Source organism: Ambystoma mexicanum, chromosome 5q, assembly GCF_040938575.1.
Source record: "Ambystoma mexicanum isolate Mex_15411 chromosome 5q, UKY_AmexF1_1, whole genome shotgun sequence".
Taxonomy (NCBI): Eukaryota; Metazoa; Chordata; class Amphibia; order Caudata; family Ambystomatidae; genus Ambystoma; species Ambystoma mexicanum.
Genome location: NC_090933.1, coordinates 251,730,580 through 251,743,162, shown reverse-complemented (window position 1 = coordinate 251,743,162; position 12,583 = coordinate 251,730,580). Strand labels below are relative to the sequence as shown.

Genomic DNA, 12,583 nt, shown 5'->3' with positions numbered 1-12,583 from the left:
GAAGAGAGATCAAGTAAGATGAGGACACAGGGGGTATTGGAGTCAAGGTTTGAGAGCAGGTCTTAACGGATGTTCAGGAGAGCAGTTTCCATTTATTTATTTATTTTATTTATTTGCATTTGTTAAGCGCGCTTGCAGCCCATAAGGCATCGAGGCGCTGTTACAGAGGATACGCAAACTTAGGATTACAGACAGGTGCCAGGAGGGCTCTTAGTTACAGATTGGCAAGCATATATGCAGTGGAAGATACAGGTTCAGGTTAAACAAAGAGTCTGGTTTTGATAGCCTTACGGAAGGCTAGGTAGGATTCAATGAGTCTTAGGTGAGGTGGCAGAGCGTTCCAGTGCGTGGCTGCTAGGGTGGGGAAGCTGGAGCCACCAGCACGCACTTTCCGAGTAGTAGGCGTGAAAATTGAGTTGGCATAAGGAGACCTGAGAGGTCTCGTGGCGGTGTGCCTAGTAATTCTGTTGGTCGGGTAAGGAGGGGCAAGTTCGTGAAGGCATTTGTGTGTGAGAGCAAGAGCTTTAAAGACAATTCTCTCTTTGACAGGGAGCCAGCGTGCTTGCCTTCTGATTTCGGAGATATGGTTTCTTCTTGAGGTGCCGGTGGCTGCCCTTAGCGCATTGTTCTGGGCTAGCTGCAATTTGGCCAGGTTTTTGCTGGATGTCCCCACGAGAAGGGCATTACAGTAGTCAAGTCTTGACCCGATAATTGCCCTGGCAATCGTGAGGCAATTTTGACGGGCCAAGAAGGGCCTGGCTGCATTGAGGACTTTGGAGTAGTAGGCTTAGGATGCAGCGATAGCATTGACCTGTCTATCCAAAGACGGGTCAGAGTCAAGGTAGACTCCGAGTGTCTTAACATGGTTCGAGACCTTGATTGGAATGTTATCAATGGTGAAGGAGGCGTACTGATCTCCGAGGTTACCCAGAGTGAAGGGTGACCCAATGAGGAGGAGTTCGGTCTTTTCGCTGTTGAGGCACAGCCAATTCTCCGCCATCCAGGTTTGGATGGTAGTGTAGATAGAGGTGAGGGTGTTGGAATCTGCTAGGTAGTCGCCCGTGAGTGGGATAAGTACCTGCGTATCGTCAGCATAGTTGGTATATGAAATACCAAGGGAATCCAGGATGCTAAACGGGGGCCTTGTAAAGAGGTTATAGAGTGTTGGGGCGATACAGGATCCCTGAGGGACACCGCAGGTGAGGAGGCTAGGGGTGGCGGCGGCAACTTCACAAAAGACTTTCACGGCCCTTTCTTGGAGAAAGGAGGTGATCCACTGGCAGACTTTCGGGGAGAAGTTGGCTTGGGTGGCTAGGTGGTGACACAGGGTGTTGTGGTCAACCAGATCGAACGCTGCGGATAGATCCAGGAGCAGTAGGAGGGCAGGTTTGCCTGCATCTCTGAGGTCATCCAGCTCTGAAGCCAGACTGATGGTCATGGAGACAGCCAAGTGATTGATTCAGTGTGAAGATTAAGCTGGGAGATGGCCAGCTTTTCCAGGAGTTTGTCCAGGAAAGGAGTGATGGAGATTGGGTGGTAGTTTGCAGGGCAGGAGGGGTCAGCTGAGGGTTCCTTAAGAAGAGGATGCACAAGGGAGTGCTTTAGGGGAGAAGGGAATACTCCAGTGGCGAAGGGGTGGCTGCAGAAGTCAGCCAAATCAGGTGCCAGGGTGTCAATGTGGTCCTTGATGGTTTTAGAGGAAGAGGGGAGAACCTGTTTTGACGAGACTTTCATAGATCAGACTTGTCTAGAAACCTCATCTGGGGAGAACAGGGGAAGGCAGAGAAGGAGGGAGGAGGGGTGGCCACAGAAGGGCCAGATGAAGAGCAGGTGTAGAGGGAGGAGAGGAAGAACGAGCGGACAGGATGTCCTGAGTTTTAGAGATGAAATGAGAGGCCAGGGTCGTGCAGAGGGCCTGGGAGGGGATAGGAGAGGTAGAGATTGCAGCAGGATTGGCCCGCTCCTTGCAGATTTTAAAGAGTTTGGCTGAGTTGGTGGATGCCGCAGAGATGCAGACTTGGATGAGGGCTCTCTTCATGGTGCAGACAGAGAGCTGGTAATGCCTTTTGGGCAGACGGCAGGCCAGTTTGTCAGAGGATGTACAGGAAGCACACCATTTCCTCTCAGCCACCCTGCACTTGCGTTTAAGGGTGACGAGGTCTGAGTCATACCAGGAGTGCACTTAGCTATGGGCTTCAAGCAGATCCTCATGACCGGGGCAAGAACATCAAGAGTATCAGAAATAGCAGAGTGGAGCATAGAAAGGGCTATGTCTGGGCGTGAGCCAGCCGAAGGGCTATGGGGGGCAAGAAAGTGGAGGCGAAAGCCTCATCTATCACACGCTTAATGGGTCGGATAACCAAGAAGGTAGATTGCATTGCTGGAGTTGGCTTGGCCAGGGGTGGGGGGGGGAGCGAGCTGGGAGGAAAGGAGAAAGTGATCACTCCAGGAGAGAGGAGTGGTGAGAGCGGTAGAAAGGGGAAGGTCTATAGAGATCAGAAAATCCAGAGTGTGCCCTGCAGAGTGAGTCGGGTCAAAGGGGAGGATAGTGAGTGAGAGGGAGTCGCAGAAGTCGCGAAAGAGTCCAGAGGAAGGACAGGAAGCATCCAGGTGGATGTTAGTCTCCAAGAAGGAGGAATTGAGTGGTCGAGACCAGGAGGGAAGAGGAGAGGTCTGCCCACTCAGAGGAAGGAGATCTGACCAGGTGGCTGATAGATGGTAGCCACAGTAGGGGAATGGCTAGGAGAGAGAGAGAGCGAGAGAGAGAGCCTGCATACAGTTTGCAAGGCATTTGAAAGAGGAGTAGGCCTGCGTAGAAATGACAGAGACAGGAATCCACTCAGGGAAGATCAGAGCTACACCCATACGGACCTGTACGCGGAGAGGATCTTGTAGCCGTCAGAGAGTAGATTGTCAAAGCTTGTGACAGAGCTGGCCATGAACCATGTCTCGGTGAGACTGAGGACATCGAGGTCAAGTGCTTCAAGGAGTCGGCAGATGTCAGAAGAGTGTTTGACAGCTGAGCAAGAGTTGAGAGTGGCAATATGGAGATGGTTGCTGTTTTTGAAAGACTTCCGAGGAGGGGTACAAATCGGAGTTACGCCCTCCGGCGGTGTAGAAGAAGCCAGAGGGGGGGCAGAGGAGGAGAGGGCAAGGTAGCCAAGGAGGAAACGGCAGGGGAGGCAAGGAAACCGTGGAGGGAAGAGAGGGGACAGCAGGAGAGGAAAGGAAATTGATGAGGCGCGGGAAGCGTCTATCAAAGAGAAGGTTGACTGGAGGGCCTTGGACCAAAACCGTACCATTCTTGTAAACATTAATGATGACCTTAGAAGAGTGGTAGGAGGGCAGGAGGGCCTCCCACCGGCTGCCACCATTAATGGGAGAAGAGAAAGAAGAAACCATAGAGACCAGATGGAGAGTCCATAGATCTGGCGAGGGAACGGCAGAGGATCTCTGTGAGGGTTTGCCTGGAGGAAGCACTGGTATAGCCATTGGCGATGGAGATGCCTGGGTTGGAGATCAGGATGTCCTTTTTAAACTTATTCCTACCAAATGTAGTGAGATATCAGGATAGTCGATAGAGAAGCAGTTAGAAAAGATAGGAGAGGCAGAGAGCACCTTAGAGTAGGTAGGGAGAGGAGAGACGGGAAGTGGGTTAGAGGGGGAGGTGGGGTGGTGAGAACACTAGGGAAGGACACAGGGAGGGGCGCAAGCGAACGAGAGAAAGAGAAAAGACCTTAGTATACAATTGAACAGGAAGATGGGAGCTCAGACGATAGAACAGTTTGCTAGAAAAATGCATTGCTAAGGCCAAACCAAAGAACAGCACTACTTTCAGAGTGTGGTTTAAACACCAAAGAAAAACGCACCTAAGTTTGAGTGTCCTGTAAGTGGGGAAAAAGGCCTAGGTTTCAATGCAATTTAAATACTTTTGCAAATGTTGCACTGCTATTCAAGTGTGGCACAGGCTACAAATCATAGTTATGCATCTAGTGTTCTAAGGTTGCTATGTGGCAGGGTAAACTGGGTACAGTGAGGCTCTATTCCTTACCCGGGCCACTCCTCCCTTACTAGTCGCTGCTGGTTGAAGGCTGGCCACTGGCTTCTCCTGCTGACAACTGCAGACACAATATGGAGTCGCCTCTGTAGGAGCCACCCTTTGCCTAGCGGTCCTTAGCCGCAGGGGCTGCCTTGGGAAGGTCAGTTAAGACCAGTGAAATAGCCAATTAGGGGAGGTGGGTGGGCTGGGAGGAGAGAGGGATTGGTAACTGAGAAATGGAGACACAGGAGGGTGGGAGGGAAGGCAAACCACGGCACTGAAGCACAATACAATGCTCAATTTTAAAAGCACACACAAAGGCCCCGAGGACCAAACTATCATCCTGGGAATTAAGCTTGAAGGTTCAGCAACCAGTGCCTGCATACCTTTTTCATTATACTAATCTTCCAGGGCTGGACCTTGTCAGGAGGCAGCAGGGACCCCTCCCAAAATGGGCAAAAGGGGCCCAACAGTGCAAAAGCCAGATATATCCCTGTCCCAGAGGTGAGGAATGGGAGGTAAGAGGGGCTCAGTCCCTAAAACTTCCCTCACGTCCCTTCAATGAAAATGCTAGCACCAGCTTCGGTCAAAGGAAGAGAGGGAGAGGGAGAGGGGGAGAGAGTAGACTCCTTTGTATACCCTTCCTCCACCTTTAATTTCTACTATTTTTTAAATCTGTGTTTGTGCCCACATCTGAAATATTAGGTGAGACGAATGATCATGTTTAATGCCGTCATCTTGTTGTCAGACATTACACCTTTTATTGACGTATGGGAATGTTGTTTTTTCTCCTTCCCTTCTACATCTAGGTCACAGATGACCATAACACAACCTTTAATGAAGAAAACATGATACAAGTTGTATTTGACTTCTTTATGGCCGGGTCTGAAACCACTACCTCCACTTTGGCCTGGGCACTACTCTACATGCTGGAAAATCCTGATGTTCAAGGTAACGGTTCAGTGTATTGTATATCATTGTTATAGTGTCACATAAGCATGTACTTTGCAAGTGCCTTCGTAAACGGCTGCATTAGATCATGGACATTATTGTTAATTTCATTTTTTTGCTCACTGCACCTATAGCCACCCCAAATATTAGCTTCAGGATCTCTGATGAAAGTGACTGAACACATTCTTAGTGACTACTTTGTTGGCGTTTTAGCCACCTGACTACAAATGGGTCAAATGTTATGTTTTTAGGGACAAAATGGCAAGATTTGGTGCATGTGGCGCCATTTGGAAATGCATAGACTTGTCTTATCTTAGCACCATCCTGAGCAATACCAATTAATGGTACTCTGAATTCATGCCATGTGCATAGCTGCTTTTGTCTTGTTGGGTGTTTGAGTATTGCAGTGTGCGCCAGAGTATCACAAGCTAAGTCTGTGTGAATATCTAAAGATAAAACCAGCTGTTTAGAAAGGTTCAATGAAGGTAACAAATGCATCTTATTTTTCAAGATGGTCACAATGCGATTGGTATTGGGTGTAGAAAGAGGTAATTTGGCGAAAGTGGAAAACAGAAGCTAGCATCTTCCATTGCAGCAGGTGGGTGGCTGGGATGAGGCTAAACTGCTGCAACAATATTTCAATGAGAGCTACAGAAAGTTCATATCCCAACCAAAACATCCTAGACATCCAGGGTTACCTTTACAATAACGGTTGCTCCCACCAGCATGCCACTGAGATCCCACCACCTACTCTCAATTGTCTTTCCTCCTTGTGTCTGCAGAGAAACTAAAGTATAGTTGAATTATGCAACCCATCAGGATCTACTGATGATCCATGTTCCCCCAATCATTAATGATCAATCATGAAATCTCCAGATTTAGCACCCATCTTCCTATCACTCCTCAACAACTCCATCAGCACCGGAAGAGTCCCAGCTCAGTTGAAATCAGCATCATCAGACCTTTGCTTAAAAAGCCCATAGCAGATGCATGTGACCCATCCTGTGATTGCCCCATCTAAATATAGCAAATTCCGTGACTTTATTGAAAGTAATCAACTCCTCCATGAGGCACAGCACATTTTTAGACCTTTTTAGGAATACAGAATTGGTTCTGGGCTCCAACCTGGATACACTTAAAAAGCAATGCAGATGAAAACCGAGAGTGCACTCATTCTGCTAGACATCTCGGCCGCTTTGGACACTATCAGTCACAAGATCCTGCTGAAAAGACCGGAAGATATTGACATTAAAGAATCAGCCCTGCACTGGATCTCACACCCTTCCTCACCGGCAGAACGGTAACCTCAATATTGAGCCCCTTCTATAATCATGGCCTCGCCAACTTACCTTGGAGTACCCCAAGGATCCCCAATCACCTCAACTTTTCAACATCTACATGACACCCCTACTTGACAACATAAATACATCTGGTATCTCCTGCTACAACTATGTGGAAGACTGAAGAATCATACCAATCCCTCATGCCACCTGACTAAAGTCTCAGGTGGCCAGGAAAAGGCAGACGTTTCCATATCCTAACCCTAGGGTTGTTGTACCGCAGGAGGATCACCTGGGAGGAGACTGGGCCCAGGGTGGTGAGGAGATTCTGTGGGATGAGGCACAGTATTTTTCCTCTGAAAGGAAGACCCTTCTTAAGGTACCAAAAGAGGTGATGGCTTATTGTTATTTTAATGTCTCTGACCTTCATATTCAATCTAGGGTTGTGAACACAAATCTTGTCAAATCTGAACAACCCTTACCAAATTAAAGATCCCTTTGGGTATCCCAAACTAAAACCCTCCTTACTGCCAAGGGCATAATGTAAAGGAATCTAGAAATGTTGTCTTCAATAAATTACCTTCCTCTGTAACAGCTAATTCTAACAGTCCGTCTTTTAATGAGTTAAAGGGGAATACATCTACCCTGAAAAATTACCAAATAATTAAAAAACTTATTTACTGAAGGAGACTACAAGTCCCGGAATCCTATAAGTACTGGGACAAGGAAGAGGGCAATTGAGCCTAACAACCCACACCTGAAGGAACCTGGGAGGCATAAAAAGCCCCCTCAGGTGCAGGCAAGAGAAAAGAGTGGAAGGAGCTGGAACATTAGCTGGAGTGCAAGTTGTAGCATTGGATACAGAAGGAAGGCACAAGGCTGGCAAACCAAGCAGAATGGAAGAATAAGAGGGACGCTGAACCATGGAGACAGCAGATTTCACCTGCTTGTTCTGAGAGAGTTCTGTTCCCCCACACTCTGGCGTGTAGAGGCTGCGCAGCGGAAGACGTGCTGGAGAGCTGAATTTCCCCATATGTGCCTGCCTGATTGCCGTGCCGAGACTGTGCCTGAGGCTGAGGCGAGGAGCAGTTTTCAAGCCGTGGGTCTCGGGTGCGAGAGGGGCTCCAGAATGTGTGTCTGGACCAGAGACACCTTTGCAGAGGAAGCCAGAAGCAGTAGAAAATGTGGCAGAAGTCAGGGAAGCAGTCCGACCCGCAGCGCAAGTGTCAGATATGCATTGAGTGAAGTACGGCTTTCAAAAACCTTGCCCGAGCTTTGCCGTCAACTGTATCCAGCTCTGTGTTAACTTGCGTATGGTTAAAAGCGAGTAAAACCTGTTGCTTGAATCTCAAGTACCAGCACAATGGAAATGTAGCACTTGCGTGTAAGCTAAACGCTCTTGTTACTCGCATAGAAAGTTAAAGATACTTAAATCCATTGTCCAATCTTTAAGAGACCATTTCAACCTAAAGGAGTGGCGGCGTGTTTCCAACTAAGGGAGGAAACTCTACGAAGACCATTACCAAATACTTTATAATTGTGGAAACGTTGAACTTAAGAAAAGTGCATTAGAGAGTGGTTATGTGTGCTTAATTGTGATTCCTAAAGGAGGACTGAACCCTGTCCTTCGATTTTACAAGGGAATACAATTCTATTGCAACCTTTTAAACCTTGAAAACTACTTCAAAGAGTTGTTGCGTGTGCCTAATTTGGGTTTCTACTGGAACACTGAATCCTATTCTATACTTGAATGCGACATATCTTTCATTTACCAGAGGTTAAAGTATACAAACTGTTGGAAGTGAACAATCCTTGCCCAAGCCATGAGGCGCCACATTCTAATAGTGAAAACAAACTTTCTCAGCGTTAAAGAGCAATCTAGCTGTATTGTGAAGTTACTAACAGTCAATTGGCCTAAGTTACAAGTGTACAAGCGTTACCTGAAGCTAGGAGAGTGGCACCAAGGCTTCTGAGTAATTACTCTGGCTAATAGCTGGTAGAAAGGTGTAGGTAAAACTGGGGAAGGGGAATTGGCTGCTTGTAAAGATTTGAAAGTAGACACAAAGCCTCATCACGAGTTGGGCGCTAACCCTGGTGGTATTCCCGCCAGGGCTATTAGCCCTACCGCCAACCCCCCCCGGTGCCATTAGCACCGGATCACAGGTTTGGTGGAACTGTAAATTCCCCATTCCACATTGGGCCAATTCGGGAATGTCGGATTCTCCATTGGGCACAATGGGGAATGTTCGGTGCTATTACCGCTGGCGATAATGGTGCCGAAAATCACCGAAAACACGGCAATTTGCCCCCAACTCAGAGCTGTCGGTAAATCCACCAAGCCTTTGATTTGGCAGACCCTTAAATACAGTGGGAAAGTAGTGCATTGCCTTCCTTGAATTGCACACGTGCGCGTGTGCTTGCTTTCTCACGCTTGCGCCTCCTTGCGCCTGCTTGCGCTGGGATTATCGGCGCAAGTTTGCTACATGAATCGGCACCACAGTCTCTATGTGGTACCACAATTACTCTTGATTCCATTAAAATACACCAACTGCTGACAGTTTCAAATGGCAAACAAATCAATAGCAAAAGGTATCAACAATAGACCTGGGAGGAAAACAAGTTGGTAAGTAATAGCGTTACTGCCGCATTTGAGAGTTACCGCTAACCTCGTGATGAAGCAGACAACTTGTAGTGCCAAAGACTGTGGAAGCCAGAGAGAAGTAAGTCTTGGAAGGCAAATCCAGGTTGTTTTGTGGCATGCAGACAAGAGACGGAAAGAGACTGTCCCTTTTGAAGGAAACTTTTCAAAGGAAGAGTGCCTTGCCTACCTGAAGAGGTTGAAGTGCTTTTGGAATATCTTGTCAAAGCCTGTCGAAGTCTAAATACTGAAGCTGTGGTAGTAGTTCAAAGTACTGAAGCTCTGGTGGTATACCTGGTTGTCAGTAGATACAACATTGCAGTTGTCCAAATAAGGTGGAATACTCTGGGACAAAGCTGACTGTTCTCATGGTGAAGAAAGTAGAAGTATAGTTATTGAAGTGGAAGCAGCAGCGTTAAGAAGTCATCCTGACTAATATACCATTGTGAATGCTAAAACTGTCATTCAAGAAATCCTAACTGTTGACCAATAAATGTGCATTGCAGACAGTGTGCAGATTGCATTTCCTTTTGTACTGTGGCCAATCTTCTTAAAGAGACGATAAAGCATTGTGACAAGGACTACCATTGGTGTTCTTTTTCTGTACGTGGAAAGAGGATAATTCACCCAGCAGAGGAGATTTGTTTTCAGTCGAACATTTTGTTGATTAACTTTTACTTTAATCCGGAATGTCCTAGGCACTTCTCTTTGTGTCTGGGACTGTTTCCTCAGACTCTCGAGAGAGTGGTACTCTCTCTGACCCTTAAAATCCACCTGAGAGGGTCCTTGTTCAGCCAACAGGCATTGAAGGTCGGGGTGGTCCTCCAGGAGGGTCTTCTGCTGTGTTTCCCTCAGGAGTTGAGTTTGGGTTTACCACTGGACCCAGCCCATCTAGAGCATGAATCCCAATGGGTGCTGCAGGAGCAGCAGAAGGAGAAGGGGTCCCTTTTGCAGAGGCAACCTTCTTGCTCTTCCTTCATCGTTGTGCCTTGGGTTTCCCCCGTCTGGGAGAGTACTGGACTCGCTGCCGGACCTGGTGTGACCTGTGATCAAGGGACCGCTAAGCAACCATGGGTAGACCATCCAAAATCATCCCCATTTCTACCAAATCATTTCCTAACAAAATGTTAGCAGGCACGTTGTCCTGAACCAGGACAGGAAGCTTCACTGTCTTGTCTCCAATCGTAATGTTGATTAAGGCTACAGGCGATAATTTGGGAGGCCCACAAGCTAACCTTGTCGTTCTCAGAGGAGCACCTACATAGTCTTCTGGCTTGAGCAGGGTCCTGTCCACCACTCTCATGCTTGCCACAGTGTCTCTCAAACCAGTAGAAGGCTGGCCATTCAAGAGGACACTTCTCAAAAACCTACCATGGTTCTGTGGGATTGTCGCCAGTACTTCTGTGTACTGGTCCCAGGCCCCAAGGCACCCAGGGACACTAGGGAAATCTCTACAGGAGCACCAAATTTGATTCCTGTAGAGGAGGGGAGGACAGTGGCCTCCACCTCAGGCATGGGGTAAAGGTAGGTCAGGCTGACAGCCTGGACTCCAAATGCATTACCTGTACACTTGGGGTCACCATTCTTGTGATCCAGAGCCCCACAGTCCCAACATGTGCCAGGAATGCGGGGTACGGTACTGGGACCACTGGGAGCCTGCTTTGCAGCAGGTGAACCACTACTCTTACTCCCACCACATAGGACTTATCCCCACTAGATTGTTTCGGTATTAGGAGAGGAAGGTTTTGGTTTACTCAACTGTGAATGCTTCTGGGACTCCTCAGCCTTCTGAGAGGTCCCCTTTTCTTTGTCCTTCCCACTGGAGTCCTTAGGGGACACCCAGTGGTAGACCCACTTATCAGCCAGCCTGGCCAGCTTAAAGGTATCTAAAATGTTCTGGTCAGCAACATACTGATGCAGCTCTGGGGAACAGGCTTCCGAAAAATACTCAAAAAAACAAAAGGTGGGACAATTCAACAAACATTTTTACTTTGTAACCATCAATCCACCCCATCATGTTCATGTGCGCGGCACTCGCCCAGTCAACCCAAGACACATTCTAGACACACTCTCTTGTTTCTTAAATTCCCTGAACCTTTCAAGGTATTGGGTCAGTGTCTTGCCAAATCTGGCAATCAAAGCAGACTTCATGCACTCGTACTGACCCCTTTCTTCCACACTCAGTTTCAGAATACCCAGTCTGACGCACTCTGTTTAACATTAGCCCAATCTCTTATCAACATCATGAATTGCACAGGCCATCTCAAATGCTTCAATCCATTGGAGGATATCAGAACCCTCTGCATACTCACCAACCAAATCTTTCATAAACTTGGTGGCTGGGGACTTGACACTCTCAACTGGTTTCGCTGAAGTCTCCACTCTAGCTTTCTCTAGCTGGATTCGCTGACATTCAGTGTCCTTGTCTTTGAGTTCAAGATCCCTATTCTTGAGTTCCACCTGCTGTGCCAACTCCTCTTTCTTAAATTCAGATTCTATTTCCAACTTTTTGTATTCAAAGGCTAACTTCATCCTTAATAACTCCAGTTCCACAGAATTCCCAGAAGAAACATTGCTGGAGGTCGGAACAGAAGCAGCAGGAGTGGTGGCATTCTCAGAATCAGATTAAATGGCAACCCCAGCGGCAGAGTCCTCATTGGTTACATCCTCCCCTTCAAGAGCTTCACAACCAGTCTGGTAATCCACCAGGGCAGCTATCGGCTCAGCCCTAGACCTATCTTCAAAGTCTAACTCCCTGGCTTCACAAGCCTTCTGGAGAGCCTCAAAGCTCATCCGAGTCAATTTACCATTCGCAATAGATTCCATTGCTTGTAATGTGTTATCTTGTACACAACTAAACCTCAATTTACCAAAGTGCAGATATTTTGTAAGTGGCAAGGTTCCACACTGATTCTTAAAACCATAAGCATCCCACCGCTGCCACCAGTGTAAAGCACCGGAGGCGGGTGTCTGCACTCCTGCTCTCTACACGGCAGAGGAGAGGCACAGAGGACCCCAGCCAAGATTCTCTATTGTTGGTAGTAATGGACGAGCAATCGAGGACTAGCTTCTCAGGAGGTGATGCGGGCTGGTTCTTAAGTACAGTTTAGTCCGCAAGCACCCACAAAGGAATGTCCACACTCTGACACTAAAAACAGTCTTTATATAAATAAGGTTCAAGGTTATATACACAACCACGATAATACACTTTGTGCTCCGACAATTCTAAAATGGTAAATATATACAGTTCTAGGTGGTACCACGATTACTCATCTTCCATTAAAATGCATCAACTGTACTCAGTTCAAATAGCATACGAATCAACACAGCAAAACGATATCAACCATAGACTTAGGAGGAAGACAAGTTGGTTAGACAATTGGCACAATGCTGGCCCCTACCACGAGGCACAGGATCCCCCCACCTCGGCAACCTGCAAATGAAGATGCACTACAAGCCCAGTCCATATATTGTCTATTGGAGTCTTATCTTCTTCTATAGTTCTGCAACCCAAATGTACCTTGTGTTGTAGAGTTCTTCATCGGGGAATCAACGGGCCCTTCTTGAGTGCACTTCCTTTCAGGCAGGAGCCACGGGTCGTCGAACTTCCGAGATGAAGAAAAGGTGAATGTCGTCATTGAGGCAGCATCTTCGGTCCTTGCGGTGCTCGCTGAT

At 47.5% G+C, this 12,583-nt stretch overlaps 1 protein-coding gene across 3 annotated transcripts in view; it reads left to right on the top strand.

Moving 5' to 3' along the window:
* LOC138497355 (cytochrome P450 2J2-like) overlaps positions 1–12,583 on the top strand; it is a 503,127-nt gene that overhangs the window by 298,500 nt on the left and 192,044 nt on the right. For all 3 annotated transcript variants that reach the window (XM_069620767.1, XM_069620769.1, XM_069620768.1), the window contains one exon: positions 4,849–4,990. In XM_069620767.1, coding sequence (XP_069476868.1) covers positions 4,849–4,990 — 142 coding nt within the window. The remainder of the gene's footprint in view (positions 1–4,848; positions 4,991–12,583) is intronic.